Here is a 23,266-nt window from a genome sequence, read left to right on the forward strand (position 1 = left end):
TGAGGCATCATTGTTCCTTCCCGGGTCCATGGCAGACATTGCTAATCAATCACAGATATTTCTTCTGATAAGATTGGACTGGAGGGCACTCCAGACAGAATGACAACTCATGGGTAGATTGAAGCTGGCACTCAGACTGGAGCCCATTTGCCATCTCAAGCCTTGTGCATTTCCAGACACGCCATTTGCAAGGTTCATGGTACAGAATAGAGGGATTGTCACATCCCGGGGCACCTGTTTCCTGAAGCTCCTCCAGGACTTTGAACAGCAGCCCCTAGCCCATCGTACAGATTCTTATTGGCTCCCAGGGCCTGACAGCTGGACTGCTGGCCCCTCATACTTAGTCTTTCAAAAGAGCTTATGAGATTAATGTATTTGATTATTTTTTTTAATTAACTGGGTGGATAACACATTGGCTGCTGGCATGCCAGCTCAGTCCCAGGACTGCTGGGGGCTCATTGATGCTGGCAGCCAATTTCCATTTCAATCAAATGAGAGAGGGAGGCAGAGAAAGATTGAAAGAAACCAGGATTTGATTGAAAGCTATGGCATCTAGCGCCACCTACTGTTATATTGCTGCATCGCTATCTTTGCTGACCGTGGGAGCGGGGGGGTCACTGACAGTCTTACTGGGCCCTTAAGGCATTTGGGGGGGAACAATTTTGTAATCTCACTCAAGTTACATTTTTCATGCATAGCTCATAATTGATTCAATGTGTATAAACTACAGGCACTCCTGGTATAGTGAGAGTAATAGTGACATTTCTTTGGCTTGCTAGGTTCGCAAAGCCCTGTGTACCAAGCAGGCCTCTTAGCATCCTGGCCGCAGCGTCATGAAGACCAGGCAGATGCCAGGTGGGAGCCCTGAGGCGCACAAGAGATGACTTTCCTGGGGTCACGCAGGGGCGGCGCATGGAGACAGGATTCCAACTCCACATTTTTTTCTCCTGAATCTGTCCCTTGTCCACCTGTGCTCCCCCCGCCCAGCTTGGGGCCGGCTCATCAAGCCCCTCAAAGCACAATGCCCACTCCACATGTGCCAGTGCATAATGGGGATTTTACTGAAGAGTTCACAGAAGACAGGGAGAAGGTTACCCTATACCTCACACAAGAAAAAATAATACAGTCCTTTAGCAGCTTGTGGGTTCTTTCTTGGATATCAGTTTCCCCTTCCCTCACCCCTTCCCCCACGCCCCCTCCTAGCCCTCCACTGTCTATCACTCTGGTTTGGTTTTTCAGATGGTGTCTCATTCTATCGCCCAGGCTGGAGTGTAGTGGTGCGATCTCGGCTCACTGCAACTCCTGCCTCCTGGGTTCAAGGGATTCTCCTGCCTCAGCTTCCCAAGTAGCTAGGATTACAGGCATGCACCACCACCCCCAGCTAAATTTTTTATTTTTAGTAGAGATGAGGTTTCACCATGTTGGCCAAGCTGGTCTCTAACTCCTGAACTCAAGTGATCTGTCCACCTCAGCCTCCCAAAGCGCTGGGGTTATAGGCGTGAGCCACCGCGCCCAGCCACTCTGGTCTTTATTAGCTGGAACCATTCATCCTCACTGTGTTTCTTCCACAATCCTCTTCAGATTCATCTTCCTGCTCAGCAAACCCTCCTTTAAAAACAGGGAGGATTTAAAAAACAAAATAGTTAAATAATATTGTCTTTCCTTCCAGCCCAAAGGATGGGAAAACTGAATTTTCAGGGAGGCTTAATGGCTGAGGACTCATGTTTTTTGTCTTGTTTTTGTTTTTGTATTTCATTTTGTTTTGCTTTCAGGGACAGGATCTTATGCTGTTGCCCAGGCCGGAGTGCAGTGGTGCAATCACAGCTCATCATAACCTCAAACTCTCAGGTTTAAGTGATCCTCCTGCCTCAGCCTCCTGAGTAGCAAGGGCTACAGGTGCATGCCACCATGTCCAGGTAATTGTTTTGTTTTTTGTAGAGAGGAAGTTCTCACTATGTCAGCCAGGCTGGTCTTAAACTCCTGGCCTCAACTGATCCTCCCATCTTGCCCTCTCAATGTGCTGGATTACAGGCATGAGTCACCACACCTGGCCCAAAACCTAGTTTTAAATGCAGGAAGACCAGGGTTGTCATCCTGGTTCTGACCACTAACCAATTGTGTAACCTTGAACAACTTCATCTATGCCTCCATTTCTCCTTCCATAAAAGGGGTTTTTTAATAGCCATCTCTTGGGTTATTGGAAGAAGTAGAGACTGATAATGCAACATGCTTAGCACAGTGCTGATGTGTAGCAATTCTTCAATAATTTGTCAATTTACGTGACTTAGACACACCTTTTTATCCACTGACTCCTTAAAGAGAGACTCCATTCACATTGACTAAAATGCAAATAGTGTATCTCTCCAGAGCTGTGCAGTGTTCAACCTGTGCATCCTTATATGATAGCCTCCCAGGCTTAGAGAGACCAGCAAAGAGTCTAAAGATAAACTTTTTCTCAAAAAGGCCGAATAGTAAATATTCCAGGCTGTGCAGGCTGTGCAGCCTCTGAAACAGCTACTAAACTCTGCTGTTATAACAGGAAAACATCCATAAACCATAATAAGCACATGGGTGTGACTGTGCCCCAATAAAACTGTAATATACAAAAGCCAGCCGCAGGCTGTAGTTTGCTGACCCCTGGATTAGATAAGGGTAGGGAAAGGTATCAAGGATTGGAGGGCACTGAATTTTCCCACTTTCTGTCTCTATGACCTTGAATAAGTGACTTGACCTCTCAGATACTGGGTTTCCTTTTCAGGAAAACAGGTATAAGGAATAGGGTTGGTGTGAGGATTAAATAAGTCAATGTCTGCTGTAGGACAAACTAGGGAGGACTCATCCACAAACACACTCCAGTGAGGAACATCCAGCTACATTCAAAATGGCCATCGAGGGTAGAAAATGAAGTTCTTTATTACTGAGGCCTCTACACAAAGAACAAATAGAACTTACACAGAAAAATCGGAATCTTTGGGAAGGGGGAAAAATCCCTGTTGATTACAACTTTCCTCACACAGCTCAATAGATTTTTTTTTTTAACTTCAAAACAACTTTATAGGTGGGAAGAAGGCTCCAGCCTGAAGCAGGGCTGAAGAACAGATAAATTGCATGGCATCAAATAGAATGTTTTGTTTGCCGTTTTAATTTTTTTCAGGTGCTCTGAGTTTTTTCAAAAATTTCCCCACAAATCAAGGGATGGGCCAGGATTTAGAATGGAGTCTTTGTAAAGAGATTCCCACCCCTCCCGTCATCAAGGTTTAATTCAGTGGTTCTCAGCTGAAGGTGATTTTGCTTCCCAGAGGACGCTTGGCAATGTCTGGGGACATTTTCATTGTTGTAACTTGCAGGTGAGATGCTACGTTGTACAATGTACAAGAAAATCCCCCACAACAAATAGCGATTTGGTCCCAAACTTCAGTCGTCCTGAGGATGAGAGATCTTATTACCAGCCTGGGATGTTGCCTGGAGGAGGGAACAGTTTATCTTTACTTTTTGGAATACATCAGAAGATTTTTCTTTCTACCTCTCTTTTTCCTTCCTCTCTTATTTTATCTATTTTATTGGCTTTTGGCTGACAGGCATGCAATCCCCCTTCCTAGAGCATCCGATTTCCTTTCATGGAGTTACTTCTCCTCTATTAGATACAATCAGGCTCTGTCCCCCTAGTTATTGAACTAGTACCTGGTCCTGAGCAGATGCATAGTGGCCCCAGAGAGCCCAGTAAAGGAAGTGGTTAAGGTGTGACCTTAATTAACTCCTCAAGAAGAGGGACTGACTGATCTAGCCAGGGCCTCAAAACTTAGGCAAAACAAACAAATCAACCAAAAAACTGTATGACAGGTGGTGACTTGTATGCTTTGCTGGGCCACAATTTCTCCAGCCTCAGGGGCATGGGTCCTACCTTTATTTCCCAAATTCATCTAAGCCCCCACCCTGAATGTCAGCAAGAAGCCCAGACCCTTCCTTTATTTCCCAAGCATGGCTTCCGTAAGGCAGTCCTGCTTCACTGACATTTAAAGAAGACCCAAGCAAATTAATTGCAGCAAGAGAAAACCTATAATGGGGGTTGTAGTTGCTTCATATTTTTTTCTCAACTTTTCATTGTAAAGATTTCAAACCTACAGAAAGTTTGCTAAAATAATGCAACAGGCAATCAAATACCCTTAACTTAAATTCACAGTGTTATCTTTCTGCCATGTTTTTCTTTAACATTTTGCCATGATATTTTTCATATATATTTATATATGCATATATGTGTGTATATATGTTTGTGTGTACTATATATATAATATGTGTGTATATTTACAATTTTTTTTAAGCTGAGCCCTTTGAAAGTCAGTTGCAGGCACTTCACACCTAAACACTTGAGCATGTATTACCTAAGGACATTCTCCTTCATAGTCACAATACAGTTAACACAGAAATTTCACATTAATCCAATGTTATTCTCTATCTCTCTTTTTTTTTTTGTTTTGTTTTGTTTTGTTTTTTTGAGACAGAGTCTTACTCTGTTCCCCAGGCTGGAGTGCAGTGGCACGATCTTGGCGCACTGCAGCCTCTGCCTCCTGGGTTCAAACGATTCTCCTGCCTCAGGCTCCTCAGTAGCTGGGACTACAGGTGCATGCCACCATGTCTGGCTAATTTTTGTATTTTTTGTAGAGACAGGATTTCACCATGTTGCCCAGGCTGATCTCGAGCTCCTGACCTCAGGTGATCCACTCACCTCAGCCTCCAAAGTGCAAGGATTACAGATGTGAGCCCCAATGCTCTTATTGAACATACAGTTTCTATGCAAATGCCCCTAGTTGTCCCAGTCATGCCCTTTATAGCTTTGTCTCCAGTCCAGCATTCAATCAAGGGACGATGCATTGCATTGAGTTGTTGTGTCCCCTTGGTGTCCTAAAGAAACAGATCTTCTGACATTGTTAGAAGACAAAGAGGTGTATCCCTTGCATTTGTGTCCGAGAAAGAACTTGCCAGCAGGAGGCACAGGTAGCTGAGAGTCCCCAGCTGCTGACACTGCCAGCATCCACAGCAGCTTTCCTGCAGCAGAAGTCTGAATCTTCCCCGGAAATCCCCCATCAGTGGGCTCTGGCCATTTCTGCCTTGCGCTTGGACTTAATCAAGCAGTCTTTGCTCTGGAGCTCCCTGTTGCGTTGGCTGGACTTTGTCAGATCTGCATCATGGTCTGAGGCTCTCTTGCCAAATCCCACTTCCTCCTCCTTTTCTCTTTCATGGCCTTACCCCCAATGAGCACTTTGTACTCCTCTCTCCGTGTCTGCTTCCCAGAGGCCCCAATGGACACAGACATTGACATCTTTTAAAAGTCAAGGTCACCTATTTTGCAAAATGACCTTATTATTTTTCTGATTGCTTTCTCATGATTAGATTCAGATTGGACCTTTGGGGCAGGACATGCATGTAGGTAACGTAACCATGTAGGTTATGGTGTGCCCTTCTCAGTGCATCACTTCAGGTGCACCTGATAAGAGTCTGTCCTATCACTGGTGATGCTAAGCACAGCCATGATGGTTAAAGTGGTGTCCGCCAGACCTCACTGTTATGTGGGTGCCTCATTTTCTTTGTTACTAATCATTAACCGGTGGGGTTAAACCTTGAGACTCTGATGAATTCATCTTCTCATTCATTCAGCAACGACAGAAAGAATGTAGAGCCAAACCCTGTATCAGAAGCTTCCTTCCCAGGGACGATTGTTCCTTCTCCTCTTCTTCCCAGAGGACTCCTGCTACTTAGTCTCCCCTAAGTTCTCAGCAGAGGACTTGCTCATCTCCCCAGATGACAGTCCCTTCCTCCACCACCTCTCCCTGCCAATCCACAGATCCCCAACTTCTTTTCACTTGAGTCCATAAGAAGATGGGATGGAAGAGAGGCTGAATCAAAATATTCTATGAAGGATGCAACCTGCCTTCAACAAAGAGCTGCTAAATAATCCTATAGCACACTTCCTTTTTCAGTTTGAAGGGTCTGTGTGTGGATGAGGTTGCTAATTCTGGGTTATCTCTATGTAGGTAGATACCCATCGTATGTCCTTATGACAAAAAAATCCTCACTCTCCCCAAAAGAAACTGCCCATCATCACCATAAAACCACCAAAATGGAGTATTATTCAGCCACAAACAGAGAATGAGATCCAGTCATTTGCAACAACATGGATGGAACTGGAGATCATTATGTTAAGTGTGTTAAGTGAAACAAGCCAGGCACAGAAAGACAAACATCGCATCTTATCACTTATTTGTGGGATCTGAAAATCAAAACAAGTGAACTAATGAACATAGAGAGTAGAAGGATGGTTCCCAGAGGCTGGGAAGGATAGTGGGGGACGGGGAGCAGAAGGAGGGAATGGTTAATGGGTACAAAAAAATAGAATGAATAAGATCAACTATTTGATAGCACAACAGGTTGACTATAGTTAATAATAACTTACACTTTTAAATAACTAAAAGTGTAACTGAACTGTTTATAACTCAAAAGATAAATGCTTGAGGGGATGGATACCCTATTCTCCATGATGTGCTTATTTGACATTGCATGCCTGTATCGAAACATCTCATGTATCCCATAAATATATGCACCTATTATGTACCCACAAAAATTTAAAAAATAAAAATTTTAAAACTACCATCAGTGTGCAAGCAAAGGTCTCTGGGTTGATGTGTGTACTACCACCATGATCCCGCCTACTCCGTTCTTTACAGCTTCTCCGTGATGAGTCTGAAATTTGTTAATCAGCACGTGTGCTTCTCAGTGCTGTCTTTTCAGTCTCCCCCTTCCCCCTCACCCCTCAACGCAGCATCCCAGCTGTTTCCCTGATGTCTGTATCAGCCTGGGTGCATTTAACAGGCATTCATTTCCATCTTAATCTGATTCTAGGAAGTAGATCATATTTTAAGGAATAACAAAGATGAGTTCAGAACATTCTTTCATAAAACACAGAGAACAACAGCTAAGTAGAAGATTGGCTTTCCGGCTATGACCTTCAACAAATCATTCTGATTTTCCGCCATATTAAATTCTTTATGATGAAATCTAACAAAATTCAGTGGAAGAGTTTTGGAGGTAGTATCTGTAAATCAATAGCTAGCAACTGCTACCCTTCAGGTAGTCCCTACTGTGCAAACTAGGGGAAGGGGGATGGGAATGCAGAATGGAGTAGTGATTAAGAACACATGCTTCAATGTCACTTGAACTTGAGTTCAAATCCAGGCTTTGCCACTTAGTAGCCAGTCAGTTTCACTTTTTAAGCCTCCACTTACACCCCTATAGAATGGAAATAATAATACGGCAAGGACTCAGTGGAATCATCTATTTCATATAAGAACGCACTTGGGGCCAGGCACTATGGCTCATGCCTGTAATCCCAGCACTTTGGGAGGCTGAGGCGGGTGGATCACGAGGTAAGGAGTTCAAGACCAGCCTGGCCAACATGGTGAAACCCCATTTCTGCTAAAATACAAAAAATTAGCTGGGCATGGTGGTGTGTGCCTGTAGTCCCAGCTACTCCGGAGGCTGAGGCAGGGGAATCATTTGAATCCAGGAGGCGGAGATTACAGTAAGCTGAGATCACACAGCTGCACGCCAGCCTGGCGACAGAGTGAGACTCTGTCTCAAAAAAAAAAAAAAAGAACGCATTTGGGACTGTCCACATATAGTACATAGGAGAACAATAATGTGACTGGTAGAATTGGTATTAGTTCCATTTCACAGATGGGGAGTAAAGGTGCCTCACTCAAGGTCACTGAACTCCTAAGTGACAGGGCCAGGACTCAAGGTCTTTCTGACAACAAAGGTCTTTCCGACAACAAAGGTCTTTCCGACAACAAAGGTCTTTCCATCCTTTCCTGCCACATTCCACTTAGCCGTCAGGTTAAACCACATCACTTCCAGATGTTATTATTTAAACAGCCCCAGCACATGAATATTGAATGTGAGTATACCTGCCAAGAAAACCATCCCCATCTAAGAGGCCACTGTGAGTCTGTGCATGCTCATGCTCCACTCCTACCAGGCCTCCCACCCCCGTTTACCACCTTTCAGCCTGGTGCAGTACAGGACGTCACGTGGTGTTTCTCATGATCCTGCTCTCAACAACTCATTGGGGCGATAAGAGAAAGGATGGTTTTCACACATGCTGTAGGAAAGGTGGGCAGGGCAGAGACTTGACTGCGTTTTCTAGGAAACAAAGAATGGAGTCATCACCCGTGCTCTGCAGAGCAATGGGAAAACTGAAAGCTCTGAAGCCAATGGCACATCTAAGGGAAGCAAAGACAGAAAATCAAAATCAACTGTCCCCAAGATGGCTTTTATGCAACCAGGCTGGGAGTCATCACGAAGCACAAAACAAATTATATCTGCAGAGATGATGTATTAGTCCATTCTCACACTGCTCTAAAGAAATACCTGAGACTGGGCAATTTATACAGAAAAGAGGTTTAATTGGCTCACAGTTTCACAGGCTGTACAGGAAGCATGATGCTGGTATCTGCTTCTGGGGAGGCCTCGGGAGCTTTCACTCATAGCAGAAGGCAAGGCGTGAGCAGGCATCTTACATGGTAGGAGCAGGATCAAGAGAGAGATGGGAGAAATGCCACACATTTTAAAAAAAAATTATATTGTAAGTTCTGGGGTACATGTGCAGAACGTGCACGTTTGTTATATAGGTATACATGTGCCATGGTGGTTTACTGCATTCATCACCTCATCATCTACATTAGGTAATTCTCCTAATGCTATCCCTTCCCAATTTCCCCACCCCCAGCTATCCCTCCCCTAGCCCCCCACCCCAAACAGGCCCCGGTGTGTGCTATTCCCCTCCCTGTGTCAATGTGTTCCCATTGTTCAACACCCACTTATGAGTGAGAACATGCGGTGTTTGGTTTTCTGTTCGTGTGTCAGTTTATTGAAAACGATGGTTTCCAGCTTCATCCATGGCCCTGCAAAGGACATGAACTCATCCTTTTTTATGGCTGCATAGTATTCCATGGTGTATATGTGCCACATTTTCTTTATCCATTCTATCATTGATGGGCATTTGGGTTGGTTTTAAGTCTTTGCTATTGTGAACAGTGCTGCAATAAACATACGTGGCCACACACTTTTAAACAGCCAGATTTCACAAGAAATCACTATGGAAAGGACAGTACCAAGGGGGCATGGTGTTAAACCATGAGAAACTACCCTCATGATCCAGTTACCTCCCACAAGGATCCACCTCCAGCATTAGGAACTACATTTCAACATGAGATTTGGGTGGAGACACAGATCCAAACTGTATCAGATGGTGATTGGGTTTTGCTTGGTTTTTATTTTCTCCTAATTTTTTAATCTTTCCCTGATTTTCTATTAGGCTGGTGCAAAAGTTATTGTGGTTTTTACCATTTCAATGGCAAATGAATTTTTGACATTCATTCAATGGTAAGTGAATTTCAATGGCAAAAACCACAATTACTTTTGCACCAACACAACACAATACAATGTTCATTAGTGTCAAAACCAAAGTAAAATATTAAATGTGAAGTAGTATTACAAATATGTTACCTGGGTAGGGAGACACATAAATAAATGAGTGTCAGTAACGAGTATAAGGCCCTAACAATGTGGGAAGTAGAACAGGTAAGATTTGATGGGAGGGGAGATGATCTACAAAGATCTGGAGAAATTGGGAGAAGCAGGAGGGTTCTGAATACCCTAGAATCATGATTTTTGATAATAATTTTTTGGAGGGAGTGAGGGGCATGATCACAGTTCTGGATATGCATTTAAGCCATGGAAAACTCTGGGAACCTCAGGCTTAAGATCAAAAGGAATATCCAAAGTTATCATCTGTAAAGGAATCCTTGGTTAAATTAAGGGGCAGACCTGCTTTATAGTCCAAAAGTGGCCTGGGGCCAAGGCATTTGCATACATTGTACCATAATCACTTGCTTTCACCCTCATTTCCATTTCCTGCTGCCCACAGGGGGCTGACCCTTGCAAACTACATTTCCCAGGTGCCCTTGCAGCTGGCTTCCAGGTAGGTTCAGCCAATAGGAGGCACCAGCAGGAAACTGAAGGGTGATTGTTAAACAGAAGCCCGGGCATTTTGCCCCTTCTCTCATTCGGCTTATGGTGGCACCTCCAGCTGGAACTACATCTCCTCCATAAGTCTAGCTTATGCCACGTGGCCTGATTCCAGTGCTTCTGAAGGCCACCTCTTCCCTTAATTCCTCTAGCCCTGGAGATGGTAGAGGGTTCCTTTTGCTAACCTCTAGCTTGCCTCACCATCCTTTATGTGACTTTTGAGCTCTTCCAACACCTTTGTAACTGCTCCCCTGTATTAAATTCCCTCTGTTCAACTACCTGTCATGAGCTCTGATCTCCTGCCTAGACCCTGCCTGATCCAGTATGTTAAAATAAACTATCAGCTTACATCATTCCAGACTCTCAGAAGACTCAATTTTAATTGGCATTAAACATTTCTACTTTGCCTGCCTTGAGAGAATTAGTCAAAATTGCTTTACAAACATAAAAAACGCTATTATTTTATTAAAATTAATCTCTGTAAATTGTAGACAAATTAGGAAAAAAAAAAGATAACCAAAACAAAAAATTATTAATTGCCTATAATTCAAACACCCTGAGATAACATCTCTATTAACAATTTATTGTATTTACTTCCAGCTTATTATATTATTACATATATGTCTTGTCATATGTCAGTATTTTAAAACCATTTGTATCAGATCACATACATTTCTGGAAATTTCTATAGATTTTATCAGTATAAATCTTAAAACTTCTCCATCATCTACTGTCTTTACATTTTGTAGCATGCATTTTCCATCTGAAATTATGTTCCATTACCAGCTTTCCACATTAGTAAATAAACAGCTATCGCAGCATTAAGTGGTAGCACCAAGACCCAAATGCATCACATACCACTGTCTGGATAGACCATGATTTATCCCCACAATGCCTATTGCAGGACATTTAGGTATTTTTCACTATTATTCACACTGCTGTGATAGATATCCTTGGGGATAAATCTTTTCATCCTGGCGACAATTTCCTTGGCTGGGGCAAGAGGATATGTATTTTTAAAGCTTGTCACACGCATGTCTAAATTGCCTTCCAGAAAGGTTGTAGAGAGGCTGATTTTTGAGTGCTTTATAAACTTTTTATTGTGTTAATATCAAATGATGTTCATAAATATCCTGACAACTAGTTATTTCTGCTGGCTTATTATAATTTTAAACAAAACTATAATTATAAAGTTATAATCATAAAGTTATATTTATAATTACAAAATTATACTTTGACAAAAATGGTTTCCTGAGACTCCATTGAAATGCTGACATAGTTGTGAGGCTTAAGCGGGGCCATCTCATGCTGCTAAAGTTGGTGTCAAGTTGAGGATACAATTCAGTACCAATCCCAAATCCACTCTTACACAATGATGTGAATTCCTGGTGCACAGACAGCTATCATTAGGTGACATTTGAAAAAAAACATGCTTGAATGTTGGACATTATCATAGTTGTTTCATGAGGAAGGTGAAATTTAAGATGTTTGGGAGACTGTTGAAGACATGACTGTGGCATAAAACAGGGTTTCAATCATGTATTTTCAAATTATCTGGCAGGAGAATTTCTGATGTGCTTATTTTTCCTTCATTTATAAGTATGCTTAGTTCACAGCATCTTTTTGGAAAGTTACTTTGGCCTGCAGGAAATATATAATAAGGTTCTCCAAATCAGTGGGATTAGAAAGACAGGCAACCTCATTTTAAAATAGTTGATCTCAACACGGCCAATCTCATTGCTTTCACTGTGAAATATACCAGAATGGGAGCCCTCTGATCTTGATGCCTCAAAAGTAGTGATGGGAAAGGAAGAAAAACTAGTTAAAATAAGTCTCAGCCTTTTAGCTGTTTTGCCACTCCCAAGAGAGTAACGCATTTCAGATAGAATTTTGTGGCTGCAAGTAACAGAAAACCTAATTTAAGCTGTTATAAATAATAAAGGAAATGTTCATGAAAAGTCAAGATCCAGTGAAGCTTGATCAGTTTAACAAGGCACCGTGGAATGAGTTTTTCTCTCTCTTCTCTGCCTTTCCTCCACATCATCTTTGCCCAAGGCTGGCTACCCTCATGGGCACAAAATGGCTGTGAGCAACTCCCAAGGAATATGATTTTCCCCATTTCTAGTCAGTGAGGAGGGAGAACATCTCTGCCTGCGCTTCCCAGAAGCCCCTAGAAAGTGCTTGCATCTCATTTGCCCAAACTGGGTCACATGACCATCCATAAACCAACCACTTTGACAGGTCTGTGCTGTTTGGCTTCAGTTATTCAGGGACTCATCTGCTGCTGGTACCATGAGCATCTCCCAAGACGCAAATGCCAACTAAAGAAAATGCAAAGGGCCTAACCAGGGAAATAACTGGTATCAACACAGAGGGTAAACAGATGTTGGATATGTGAGACATGAATGTTCATTATGCAAAAGCTTGGAAAAGCACTCCTGGAGCTCCTTATATGCCTCTCAGAGGGTGGTCTCCCCACCCACTTCATCCATGAACGCTGATGGGTCTGTCATCAATTTCCAGCCAAGGGGTTCTTGAGGCCCCCTGGTATACTGAGATGAGCAAGACATAGTGCCTGTAATTCATTACTACTAATAACCAGAGACAAAATTTGTAAATGATTTTGTTTCCTATCCAGTTGACCTGATTCAAGGTTATCCACATGTTTTGTTTTGCATTCTTTATATTTTCCTTTGTTTTTCTCCTTTTTTTTTTTTTTTTTTTTTTTTTTTTTTTTTTTTTTTTTTTTTTTTTTTTTTTTTTTTTTTTTTGAGACAACGTCTCACTCTGTCATCCAGGCTGGACTACAATGGCACGATCTCAGGTCACAGCAGCCTTGACTTTCTGAGCTCAAGCGATCCTCCCATCTCAGCCACCCGAGTAGCTGGGATTACAGGCATGCACCACCACAAGCTTGGCCAATGTTTTTGTATTTTTTGTAGAGACAGGGTTTTGTCACATTGCCCAGTCTGGTCTCAAATTCCTGAGCTCAAGCCATCCTCCTGCCTCAGCCTCCCAAAATCCTAGGATTACAGGCATGAGCCACTGCGCCTGGCCCCACTTTCTTGAATGGGCAAGTAATAGCTGTAGTTACAAATAGTCTGTGGAATTGTCATAGACTCTTCACTCTTCCTCTATGCCGCCTTACATGGAAATATGTATTGGCCAACCCAGGAGAAAAATGGAATCAAGCAGGCCAGAAGCAGTTCCTTCCTCCACTTCATCTCCCACTGTCTCCCACCCAACTCTGCCACAAACGTCATTCAACTTTGAAACAACTATACTTCTCATGTTTCACTTTCAAAGCCCCAGAGCAGCAGGCACCATAGCCCAATTTCAGTGATGGTGGCTCCAGGGAAATTACTTTGCCTCCCCACACACATCGATATTGGGATTTCTGTTAGTGAGCACCTAATGTGTTCTCACCCCACCTTCAAACAACACTACCAACCAGCCTTTGTCATATTTCACCTTGCCATTTACTTTTTAAATCTTTTCTCTTTCGCTATGTAACTAATTGATATTTATTGCAAAGTTATAGGAAATGCACATCAGCTAAGAAAAAGAAATGAAACCTGCCATAATCTCACCCCCCGAGAGAATCACTGCATTTTGGAGCTATGTCATTTCATATCTTTGATATGTGTCTATCCACACAGACCATTTTTCAAAAACAAAAACAGAATCATGCTATAAATATTACTTTGTAACATGTCTTTTGACTCAAAGAAATCAATCATCTTTATAAATCAATAAACATACTTACATTATGTTGTCATTACACTTAATTGCTTCATAGTATTTCATTGTTTAGATGCACCATAGTTATTTAACCTGTCTTCTACTGTGAGTTGCAAAGTTGTTTTCCAATAGTTTGCTATTACCAGCAGCATCCTGGTGGACAGTTTTGTTGATGAACCTCTATGCCCATGAAAGGCTGTTTCCCTAGAATTCTTGACAGCAGAGTTGTTGGATCTAAGGACATGCTCATTTCTAAAGCATCTGGTTGCCCTTCTGGAATTCCAGCACAAAATATTTACCAGCTTTATCTGAGAGTGCCCATTTTCCCATCATTTCTTAGTATTCTTTTTGTTTTAAAAAAAAGTCGTAAGGCGCAGGAAAATTTCAAGACAAGGTAATCCAGATAATATTCTGATTATTGTTTCTCCAAATTGGGGGTTGAGAAAAATGACTTTTATACTAAAACATAATTTTTCAAGTATGATGGCTCAAACCTGTAATCCTAGCCTTACTTGGGAGACTGAAGGAAGAGGATCTCTTGGGCCGAGGAGCTTAAGCCTGCAGTGAGTTGCACTCCAGCCTGAGTGACAGTGTGATCCTGTCTCTAAACATAATAATAATAATAGTAATAATAATAATAATAAAATATAATAGAGTTAATTTATTTCTCTTCTTTATATTGAGACTATATCAACTTCTGAGTAATGTGAGCTTTCCCCTATGTATAGTCAAGGAAAATTAATGGGGAGAAAGAAACGGTCATGAACAATTATCTGGATAATTCATTCATAAACCTCTGCTATGGGGGCAGGAAGAGAGGGGAAGTACATTTATATTTTTATATTGACAAGATTCAGCTCTCCAAATCAGCTGCTAAAACCACCAACAATAATTATTTTTAATGCCTAATTTTTTGCTTTACTTTAAGTGTAATGCTAATGGTAGTCACTTCTGTTTATCTAATACTTGCTATAAGTGAGGAATTTAGTAATTAATTTAATCCTCAAAACAGAGTAGGAGTTATTCTTCCATTCTACTGAAGAAGTTGAAGCCCAAATTCTTCAGAGAAGTTGAGTAGTTTGTTCAAAGTCACACAGCTGGTCACCAGATAGAACCAGGATCAGAGCTCAGGTCCACCTGTCTTCAAAGCCCTTACCGTGTCCACTGTGTCACATGGCAACCCCCTCTTCAATGTCAAGGTAGACTCTGTGCTGCCCAGGACCCCTCAAACCCAGCCATACGTCTCAGATAAACCCATGAGCCTCCTGTGCCTGGCTCCATTTGTAACCATTGTATCAACACTCCTTTTACTTTCACCCCTTGTCTTCTCATCAGGTCCCAGACAAGCCAATGAAGAGCATCAAGTATATTGACAAGGAAATAATAAACCTCAAAAAGGACCTTATACGAAGCCGGTGAGTGAGCCCAGCAGGGAATGATCCATAGACAACCCAGCAAGCATGAGCAGGCAGTGGGGTGTTGCCTTCAAGTCCTTGCCCAGACCCAGCATCCCCCAACCCTAAACCCTGAGCAGAAGACTTATAGGAAGGGAACCCAGGGAGGAGCAGAAGACAGGATTGCTTTCGTGGTTGGACTTTTCTGGGAGTAGCCATGCCATGCCAGCCCCCAGCCACCTTCCTAGTATCCCCTCTGCTTTTCTTGTTGGACTTGAATCCAACTCAAGAGAGTTCCCCCATGCTCCAGAAAAAACTTCCCTATTTACTCCAGACCCACATGATGATACCATATTCAGAGTCATTCTCAAATTCTGGCCCTGCTACCTGCTAGCTGGGATGCTGGAGGAGTTATTTAAACTCTCTGGACCTCTCTTTCCCTATGTGTAAGACACAAATCATAGGAGGTTGATAGAAGAACTGAATGAAATAAAGCAGATAAAGTGGCCCTCATATGGCCTTGAAGACAGGGCTCTTCCTATCTTTCCTCTCCTCGCTCCCCATTCCTTCCCTCCCTGATGACTGAGGCCCAGGACCATGTTTTGATCATCTCTGTGTGGTAAGATGGAATTTTGTTTTCCCCTTACCCCTTAACTCTTTCCTGAGACCTAGAACATCCTAAGGTAGGATCCTAAAATGAGTCTTTTGGCAAAGCAACTCAAGACAGAGTAAGAGATGAACACTATTTAAGCACGAAACACATAAGACATGTGCTGAGAGGGGTAATCTAGGCAGCAGGAAAGTTCTGTTTATCTTAGATACCTCCCACTCTGAGCCAGATGCAGTGAGAGGCAGAGTGAGACACCCTCTCCCTTCACCTCCACTGTCTGAAAGTGACACTTCTCTACTGCTACCGGAATCTCCACCCTACCCCATCCAGTAGCACAACTTGACAGAACTGATGACTGAGCCCAGGAGGACTCTTGGAAGGTGGGGGAAGGGAAAGGAGTTAAAGGTCCTAGGGGAGAGGTGAAGAGAGGGTCCCAGAGGGCCATATTCTCACTGACTGCAAGGCGTGGCTGTGTCGGTTCTCTGAGGGTCTCTAGACACTGTCTAGTTAAACATAATTCAACTCTTGCATGTAAATTTAACTTTCTGAGTAGCCACACTAGAAAAAGTAAATAGAAACAAGTAAAAGTAACTCTACTAAAATATTGTTAACTCAGTACCTCCAAAATATCGTCATTCAACATGTAATCAGTATTCAAAATGTATTAATGAGATTATTTTCATTATGTTTTTTATTACATGATGAAAAGCAATGAAAGGATGAAAAGTAATGAATGATGAAAGACCTGGGATATATTTCATACTTAGAACACACATCAGTTTGGACCAGTCACATTTCAAGTGCCCAACAATTGCCATAGACTAAATTGTGCCCCTGCCCACGTTCCCCCGCCCACACACACACACACACACATTAATATGCTGAAGCCCTAAGCCCCAATATAATTTTTTTGGAGTTAGGACCATTAAAGAAACAAGTAAGGTTAAAGCAAGTCAAAGGGTGGGGCCCTAATCCAATGTGATTGGTGTCCTTATGAAAGAGGAAGCGACATCAGACATGAGCACACAGAGAAAAGGTCACATGAGAGGACACAGCAGGAAGGCGGCAGTCTGCAAGTCTAGGAGAGAGGCCTCAGGAGAAACTACCCCTGCCTGCTGGCACCTGCACCTTCAGCTTCCAGTCTCTAGAACTGTGAGAAAATAAATGTCTGCTGTTTAAGCCACTCAGGGTGTGGTATTCTGTTAGGGCAGCTCCAGCAGACTAATATATAAGAGTCAATGCTGGGATTCTTACAGAGAATGATCCAGCTCAAGAAGTCCAGTGGAGCTCAGTCTCAGATTCCCTTGCAAAGCTGAGCTCAGAGGCGGCATTTGAACTTGGATCTCCAAATTGAGAGCTTAGACCCACAAGGATCCTCCGTTAGTTTCAGACATACTGGCCTCTGTGTAACTGCCCAGTGGATTCACCTTACCTGAATTTGTAACTGCCCAGTGGGTTCATCTTGCCTGCTGCCTAGAGAAAGCAGACTTATCAAGCTCCTTAACTGATCTTAGGAGTAGTTTAGGGAGGGTCAGAATCTTGTAGCCTCCAGCTGCATGACTCCTAAACCAAAATTTCTAGTCTTTTGGCTAATTTGTTAGTCCTACAAAGGCAGTCTAGTCCCCAGGGAAAAGTGAGGTTTGTTTTGAGAAAAGGCTGTTATCGTCTTTGGTTTGTTTTTATTTTTCTTTTTGAGACAGAGTCTCGCTCCATCACCAGGTGCCAGGCTGGAGTGCAGTGGCACCACCTCAGCTCACTGCAACCTCCGCCTCCCGGGTTCAAGCAATTCTCCTGCCTCAGCCTCCTGAGTAGCTGGGACTACAGGCACGCGCCACCACGCCCAGCTAATTGTTTTTGTATTTTTAGTAGAGATGGAGTTTCACCATGTTGGACAGGATGGTCTTGATCTCTTGACCTCGTGATCCGCCTGCCTCGGTCTCCCAAAGTGCTGGTATTACAGCCGTGAGCCACCGCGCCTGACCTCATCTTTGTTTTAAACTATAAACTAAGTTCCTCCAAAGTTAGTTCAGCCTATGCCCAGGAATGAACAAGGACAGCTTGGTGGTTGGAAGCAAGATGGAGTTTAAGTCAGATGTCTGTTACAATTTTGCAATGACAGTTTTTTATGTATTTATTATATATATATATATATATATATATATATATAAATTGCATTTTAGGTCCTGGGGTACATGTAAAGAACATGCAGGATTGTCGCATAGGTACATCCATGGCAATATGGTTTACTGCCTCCATCTCCATCACCTATATCTGACATTTCTCCGCATGTTATCCCTCCCCAATTCTCCACCCCTTGCTGTCCCTCCCCTAGTCCCCGCCACCACAGACCTCAGTGTGTGATGCTCCCCTCCCTGTGTCCATGTGTTCTCATTGTTCAACACCTGCCTATGAGTGAGAGCATATGGTGTTTGATTTTCTCTTCCTGTGTCAGTTTGCTAAGAATGGTGGTTTCCAGGTTCATCCATGTCCCTACAAAGGACACGAACTCATCATTTTTTACAGCTCCATAGTATTCCATGGTGTATATGTGCCACATTTTCTCTGTCCAGTCTATCATTGATGGACATTTGGGTTGGTTCCAAGTCTTTGCTATTGTAAACAGTGCTGCAATGGACATATGTGTGCCTGTGTCCCTATAATAGAACGATTTATAATCCCAGTAATGGGATATCTGGGTCAAATGGAATTTCTATTTCAGGTCCTTGAGGAATTGCTACACTGTCCTCCACAATGGTTGAATTAATTTATACCCCCAACAACAGTGTAAAAGTGTTTCTATTTCTCCACATCCTCTCCAGCATCTGTTGCCTCCAGGTTTTTTTTATGATCGCCATTCTAATTGGCATGAGATGGTACCTCAATGTAGTTTTGATTTGCATTTCTCTAATGACCAGTTATGATGAGCATTTTTTCATGTTTGTTGGCCTCATATATGTCTTCTTTGGAAAAATGTCTGTTCATATCTTTTGCCCACTTTTGGATGGGTTTGTTTGTTTTTTTCTTGTAAATCTGATTTAGTTCTTTGTAGATTCTGGATATTAGCCCTTTGTCAGATGGGTAGGTTGCAAAAATTGTTTCCCATTCTGTTGGTTGCTGGTTCACTCTAATGATTGTTTCTTTTGCTGTGCAGAAGCTCTGGAGTTTAATTAGATCCCATTTGTCTATTTTGGCTTTTGATGCCAATACTTTTCATATTTTGGTCATGAAGTCCTTGCCTATGCCTCTGTCCTGAATGGTTTTGCCTGTGTTTTCTTCTAAGGTTTTTATGGTGTTAGGTCTTATGTTTAAGTCTTTAATCCATCTGGAGTTAATTTCAGTGTAAGGTGTCAGGAAGGGGTCCAGTTTCCTGCTTTCTGCACATGGCTAGCCAGTTTTCCCAACACCATTTATTAAACAGGGAATCCTTTCCCCATTGCTTGTTTTTGTCAGGTTTGTCAAAGATGAGGTGGTTGTAGATGTGTGGCGTTGCTTCTGAGGACCCTGTTCTGTTCCATTGGTCTATATCTCTGTTTTGGTACCAGTACCATGCTGTTTTGATTACTGTAGCCTTGTAGTTTGAAGTCAGGGAGCGTGATGCCTACAGCTTGGTTCTTTTCGCTTAGAATTGACTTGGCAATGTGGGCTCTCTTTTGGTTCCATATGAAGTTTAAGGTGTTTTTTTCTAGTTCTGTGAAGAAGATCATTGGTAGCTTGGTGGGGATAGCGTTGAATCTGTAAATTACTTTGGGCAGTATGGCCATTTTCACGATATCGATTCTTCCTAACCATGAGCATGGAACGTTTCTCCATCTGTTTTTGTCCTCTCGTATTTCGTTGAGCAGTGGTTTGTAGTTCTCCTTGAAGAGGTCCTTTACGTTCTTCATTAGTTGTATTCCTAGGTATTTTATTCTCTTTGTGGCAATTGTGAATAGCAGTTTGTTCTTGATTTGGCTCTCTTTAAGTCTGTTATTGGTGTATAGGAATGCTTGTGATTTTTGCACATTGATTTTGTATCCTGAGACTTTGCTGAAGTTGCTTACCAGTTTAAGGAGATTTTGGGCTGAGACGATGGGGTCTTCCAGATATGCAATCATGCCGTCCATGAATAGAGACAGTTTGACTTCCTCCTTTCCTAATTGAATACCCTTTATTTCTTTTTCTTGCCTGATTGCTCTGGCTAGAACTTCTTATACTCTATTGAATAGGAGTGGTGAGAAAGGGTATCCTTGTCTGGTGCCAGATTTCAAAGGGAATGCTTCCAGTTTTTGCCCATTCAGTATGATATTGGCTATAGGTTTGTCGTAAATAGCTTTTATTATTTTGAGATTCATTCCGTCCATACCTAGTTTATTGAGAGTTTTTAGTATAAAGAGCTGTTGAATTTTGTCAAAGGCCTTCTCTGCAACTATTGAGATAATCATGTGGTTTTTGTCTTTGGTTCTGTTTATGTGGTGAATTACGTTTATAGACTTGCATTACGTTGAACCAGCCTTGCATCCCCAGGATGAAGCCTACTTGATCGTGGTGGATAAGCTTTTTGATGTGCTGTTGCAATCGGTTTTCCAGTATTTTATTGAAGATTTTTGCATCTATGTACATCATGGATATTGGCCTGAAGTTTTCTTTTCTTGTCGAGTCTCTGCTGGGTTTTGGTATCAGGATAATGTTATTCTCATAAAATGATTTGGGGAGGATTCCCTCTTTTTGGATTGTTTGGAATAGTTTCAGGAGTGGTACCATCTCCTCTTTGTATGTCTGGTAGCATTCACCTGTGAACCCATCTGGACTTGGGCTTTTTTTTGGTTGGTAAGCTCTTAATTGCTGCCTCAGCTTCAGCCCTTGTTATTGGTCTATTCAGGGTTTTGACTTCTTCCTGATTTAGACTTGGGAGGGTGTAAGTGTCCAGAAATTTATCCATTTCTTCCAGGTTTACTGGTCTATGTGCATAGAGTTGTTTGTAGTAATCTCTGATGGTGGTTTGTATTTCTGTGTAATCGGTGGTGATATCCCCTTTATCGTTTTATATTGCATCTATTTGATTATTCTCTCTTTTCTTTTTTATTAATCTGGCTAGTGATCTGTCTATTTTGTTGATCTTTTCAAAAAACCATCTCCTGGATTTATTGATTTTTTGAAGGGTTTCTGTGTCTCTATCTCTTTCAGTTCTGCTCTGATCTTAGTTATGTCTTGTCTTCTGCTAGGTTTTGAGTTTTTTTGATCTTGCTCCTCTAACTCTTTCAATTTTGATGATAGGGTATCGATTTTAAATCTTTCCTCACTTCTCGTGGGCATTTATTGCTATAAATTTTCCTCTAGACACTGCTTTAAATGTGTCCCAGAGATTCTGGTACGTTGTATCTTTGTGCACAGTTTCATCTACAGTGTTTGAACCCAAGTTAGAGGGCTTTTGAGCTGATGGCTTGGGAACCTTGCAGCCACAGGGACTGATGGCAAGTAGGATCAAGAAGCCAAGAGCCATGTAAGTAGGGGCAGCAGTTGTGGCAGGCAGCTGAAAAGGAAGATGGCACAGAGGGGAATGAGCATCCCAATAGGGAATTGCACTCTGTTCTACAGCTCTGCCCGGAGGACGTTCCAGGCTTCACAGGAATGGTGCAGCATGGACATTGGATCAGAAGAGAGGTTCCAAATGCAAAATTTCATGGGCACCAATCAGTCATAACAGATACTGGCCATACCCAACCATTTTTTATGCCCATAATATGGTCATAAATTCTTACTAGCTGAATATTATCAGCCTTGAGGTAGACGAGGCCAACCAAAAGCCCCAGCTGCAAAGACATACCAGCATCTCTAGAGCCTGAGGAATGAGGGTCTCCACAAGAATCTGTGTACTGTAGACAAACGGCTGATGATGAGATAGATGCCTTCACCTAGACCCAACTCAGCCTAAGAGGGGCAACAAAGTGTGGTGTGCCAGCTCATAACTAGAGCCCACTGCTAAATTTTCAGTGGAAAATTGCTGAACCAATTATTAAATACGGTCATTATTAAAGATTACTTATATAAATGTATATCTATAATTGCAGACCGATTGTTAAACACAGCTACTGTTAAAAATTAATTGTATGAATTTACAATTAAATAAATTCTATTAAAGCACAGGTAATAAATACTCAGAACTCATCCCTTCCTAATTGTTTTATACAGTTTGCTAATATCTATGCTCTAGAGGCTACTAATGGTTGTAGTATCTATGTTGGTATATGAGGAGTGCTACAGCAAATCTCTTCCCAGCTCTGTGTTCACTGACGTCACAGCGTTGGTAGCTTGAAAGCAACTGGTGGAAATATCTGCACCACAGTGACAATATTTGCAACATGGAGATCAGCAAACATTACAAATCAGGGCTCACTGAGCCCCCCACCCCAACAGAGCGCCAGTTTTTAAACATTGACCAGCACACCACTGGGGATGTGACCCAAGAACGACAAACGTTGCACTTCCCACTGACCCAGTAGAATAGAGGGGATTAATTCTTAATAAAAGGTAATACATGCAACAGTTGTTCTGCCACTCTTCAGTTGGCCAGCTGAGTCACTCCCAACAGATGCATTTACTGTAACTCTGAAGCAAGCTAAGATTTAACGTTCTCCTTGGACACGCTTAACCTGTCCCACTGATGGACACAAAGGAGAATGGGGAAAAGGCCAGACAGAAAAGCTTCAAGCAAGAAAGAAATGACAATGAGATGTTCCATCTGGTCACACTTCTGGATCCCACCAACATTTAAGGGAGGAATCAGGAACCCCCTTCAGAAGGAAACACCGTGTTTTCCAAGGGAAGCCATCTCTCCAAATGGTACAAACTCCCTGACCCCATATCCCAGTACTAAATGAGGTGAATTGTGAATAAAGACGATGTTGACCTTTCCATCCTTTGTTTCTTAACTTTGTTTCCCCTCCTGTTAGAGTCTAGCCCACCTTGAGCCAAGCTACTCTCTCCTGGATTTTTATTTAATGTTTTAGCCCTCTTGTAAGTCAATGGCACCATCCCTGGTTTCATGGCCAATTTAACATGAAGCTAAAAAGAATAAAACCCTAACTGCTTTCCTCCTGGCCTGTTCTGCCAGATGTTCAGTGGCATTAAGCAGCACACGACGCACAAACATGTTGAATTTCCAGCGGAAGTTGACAGTCAGGGCCTCTTTGCTTGTGCCCAGTTCTTGGTTGACTCTTGAAGCACAATGACGTATCTTCCTGAAAAGGTGCTGGCGCTTTTTACTGTGAATGTTTTAAGGAAAATAAACATCTCTGCAATGAAAACAACTGAAATGCTGAACACGAAGCCATGATTAACCCTTGGCAAAGTTTACTTAGGTCCCGGAAATTGCAAATAAACGGTGATGAATTATCCACTCTCCGCTGCCCCCAGCGGGGTCCAGGTGATGCAAGTGTTTACGAGGTCGGAGACTTTGTTTTCC

At 42.3% G+C, this 23,266-nt stretch overlaps 1 protein-coding gene and 1 long non-coding RNA gene across 5 annotated transcripts in view; one reads left to right on the forward strand and one right to left on the reverse strand.

The window, feature by feature from the left end:
* The window catches only part of CCDC60 (coiled-coil domain containing 60), a 212,709-nt gene that overhangs the window by 75,835 nt on the left and 113,608 nt on the right, over nt 1-23,266 (forward strand). For all 4 annotated transcript variants that reach the window (XM_017510202.2, XM_017510204.2, XM_017510205.2 and 1 more), the window contains exon 2: nt 15,157-15,236. In XM_017510202.2, coding sequence (XP_017365691.1) covers nt 15,157-15,236 — 80 coding nt within the window. The remainder of the gene's footprint in view (nt 1-15,156; nt 15,237-23,266) is intronic.
* The window catches only part of LOC119468452, a 219,333-nt gene that overhangs the window by 25,119 nt on the left and 170,948 nt on the right, over nt 1-23,266 (reverse strand). The window lies entirely within an intron of this gene.

This window comes from Cebus imitator, unplaced genomic scaffold, assembly GCF_001604975.1.
Source record: "Cebus imitator isolate Cc_AM_T3 unplaced genomic scaffold, Cebus_imitator-1.0 Scaffold434, whole genome shotgun sequence".
Taxonomy (NCBI): Eukaryota; Metazoa; Chordata; class Mammalia; order Primates; family Cebidae; genus Cebus; species Cebus imitator.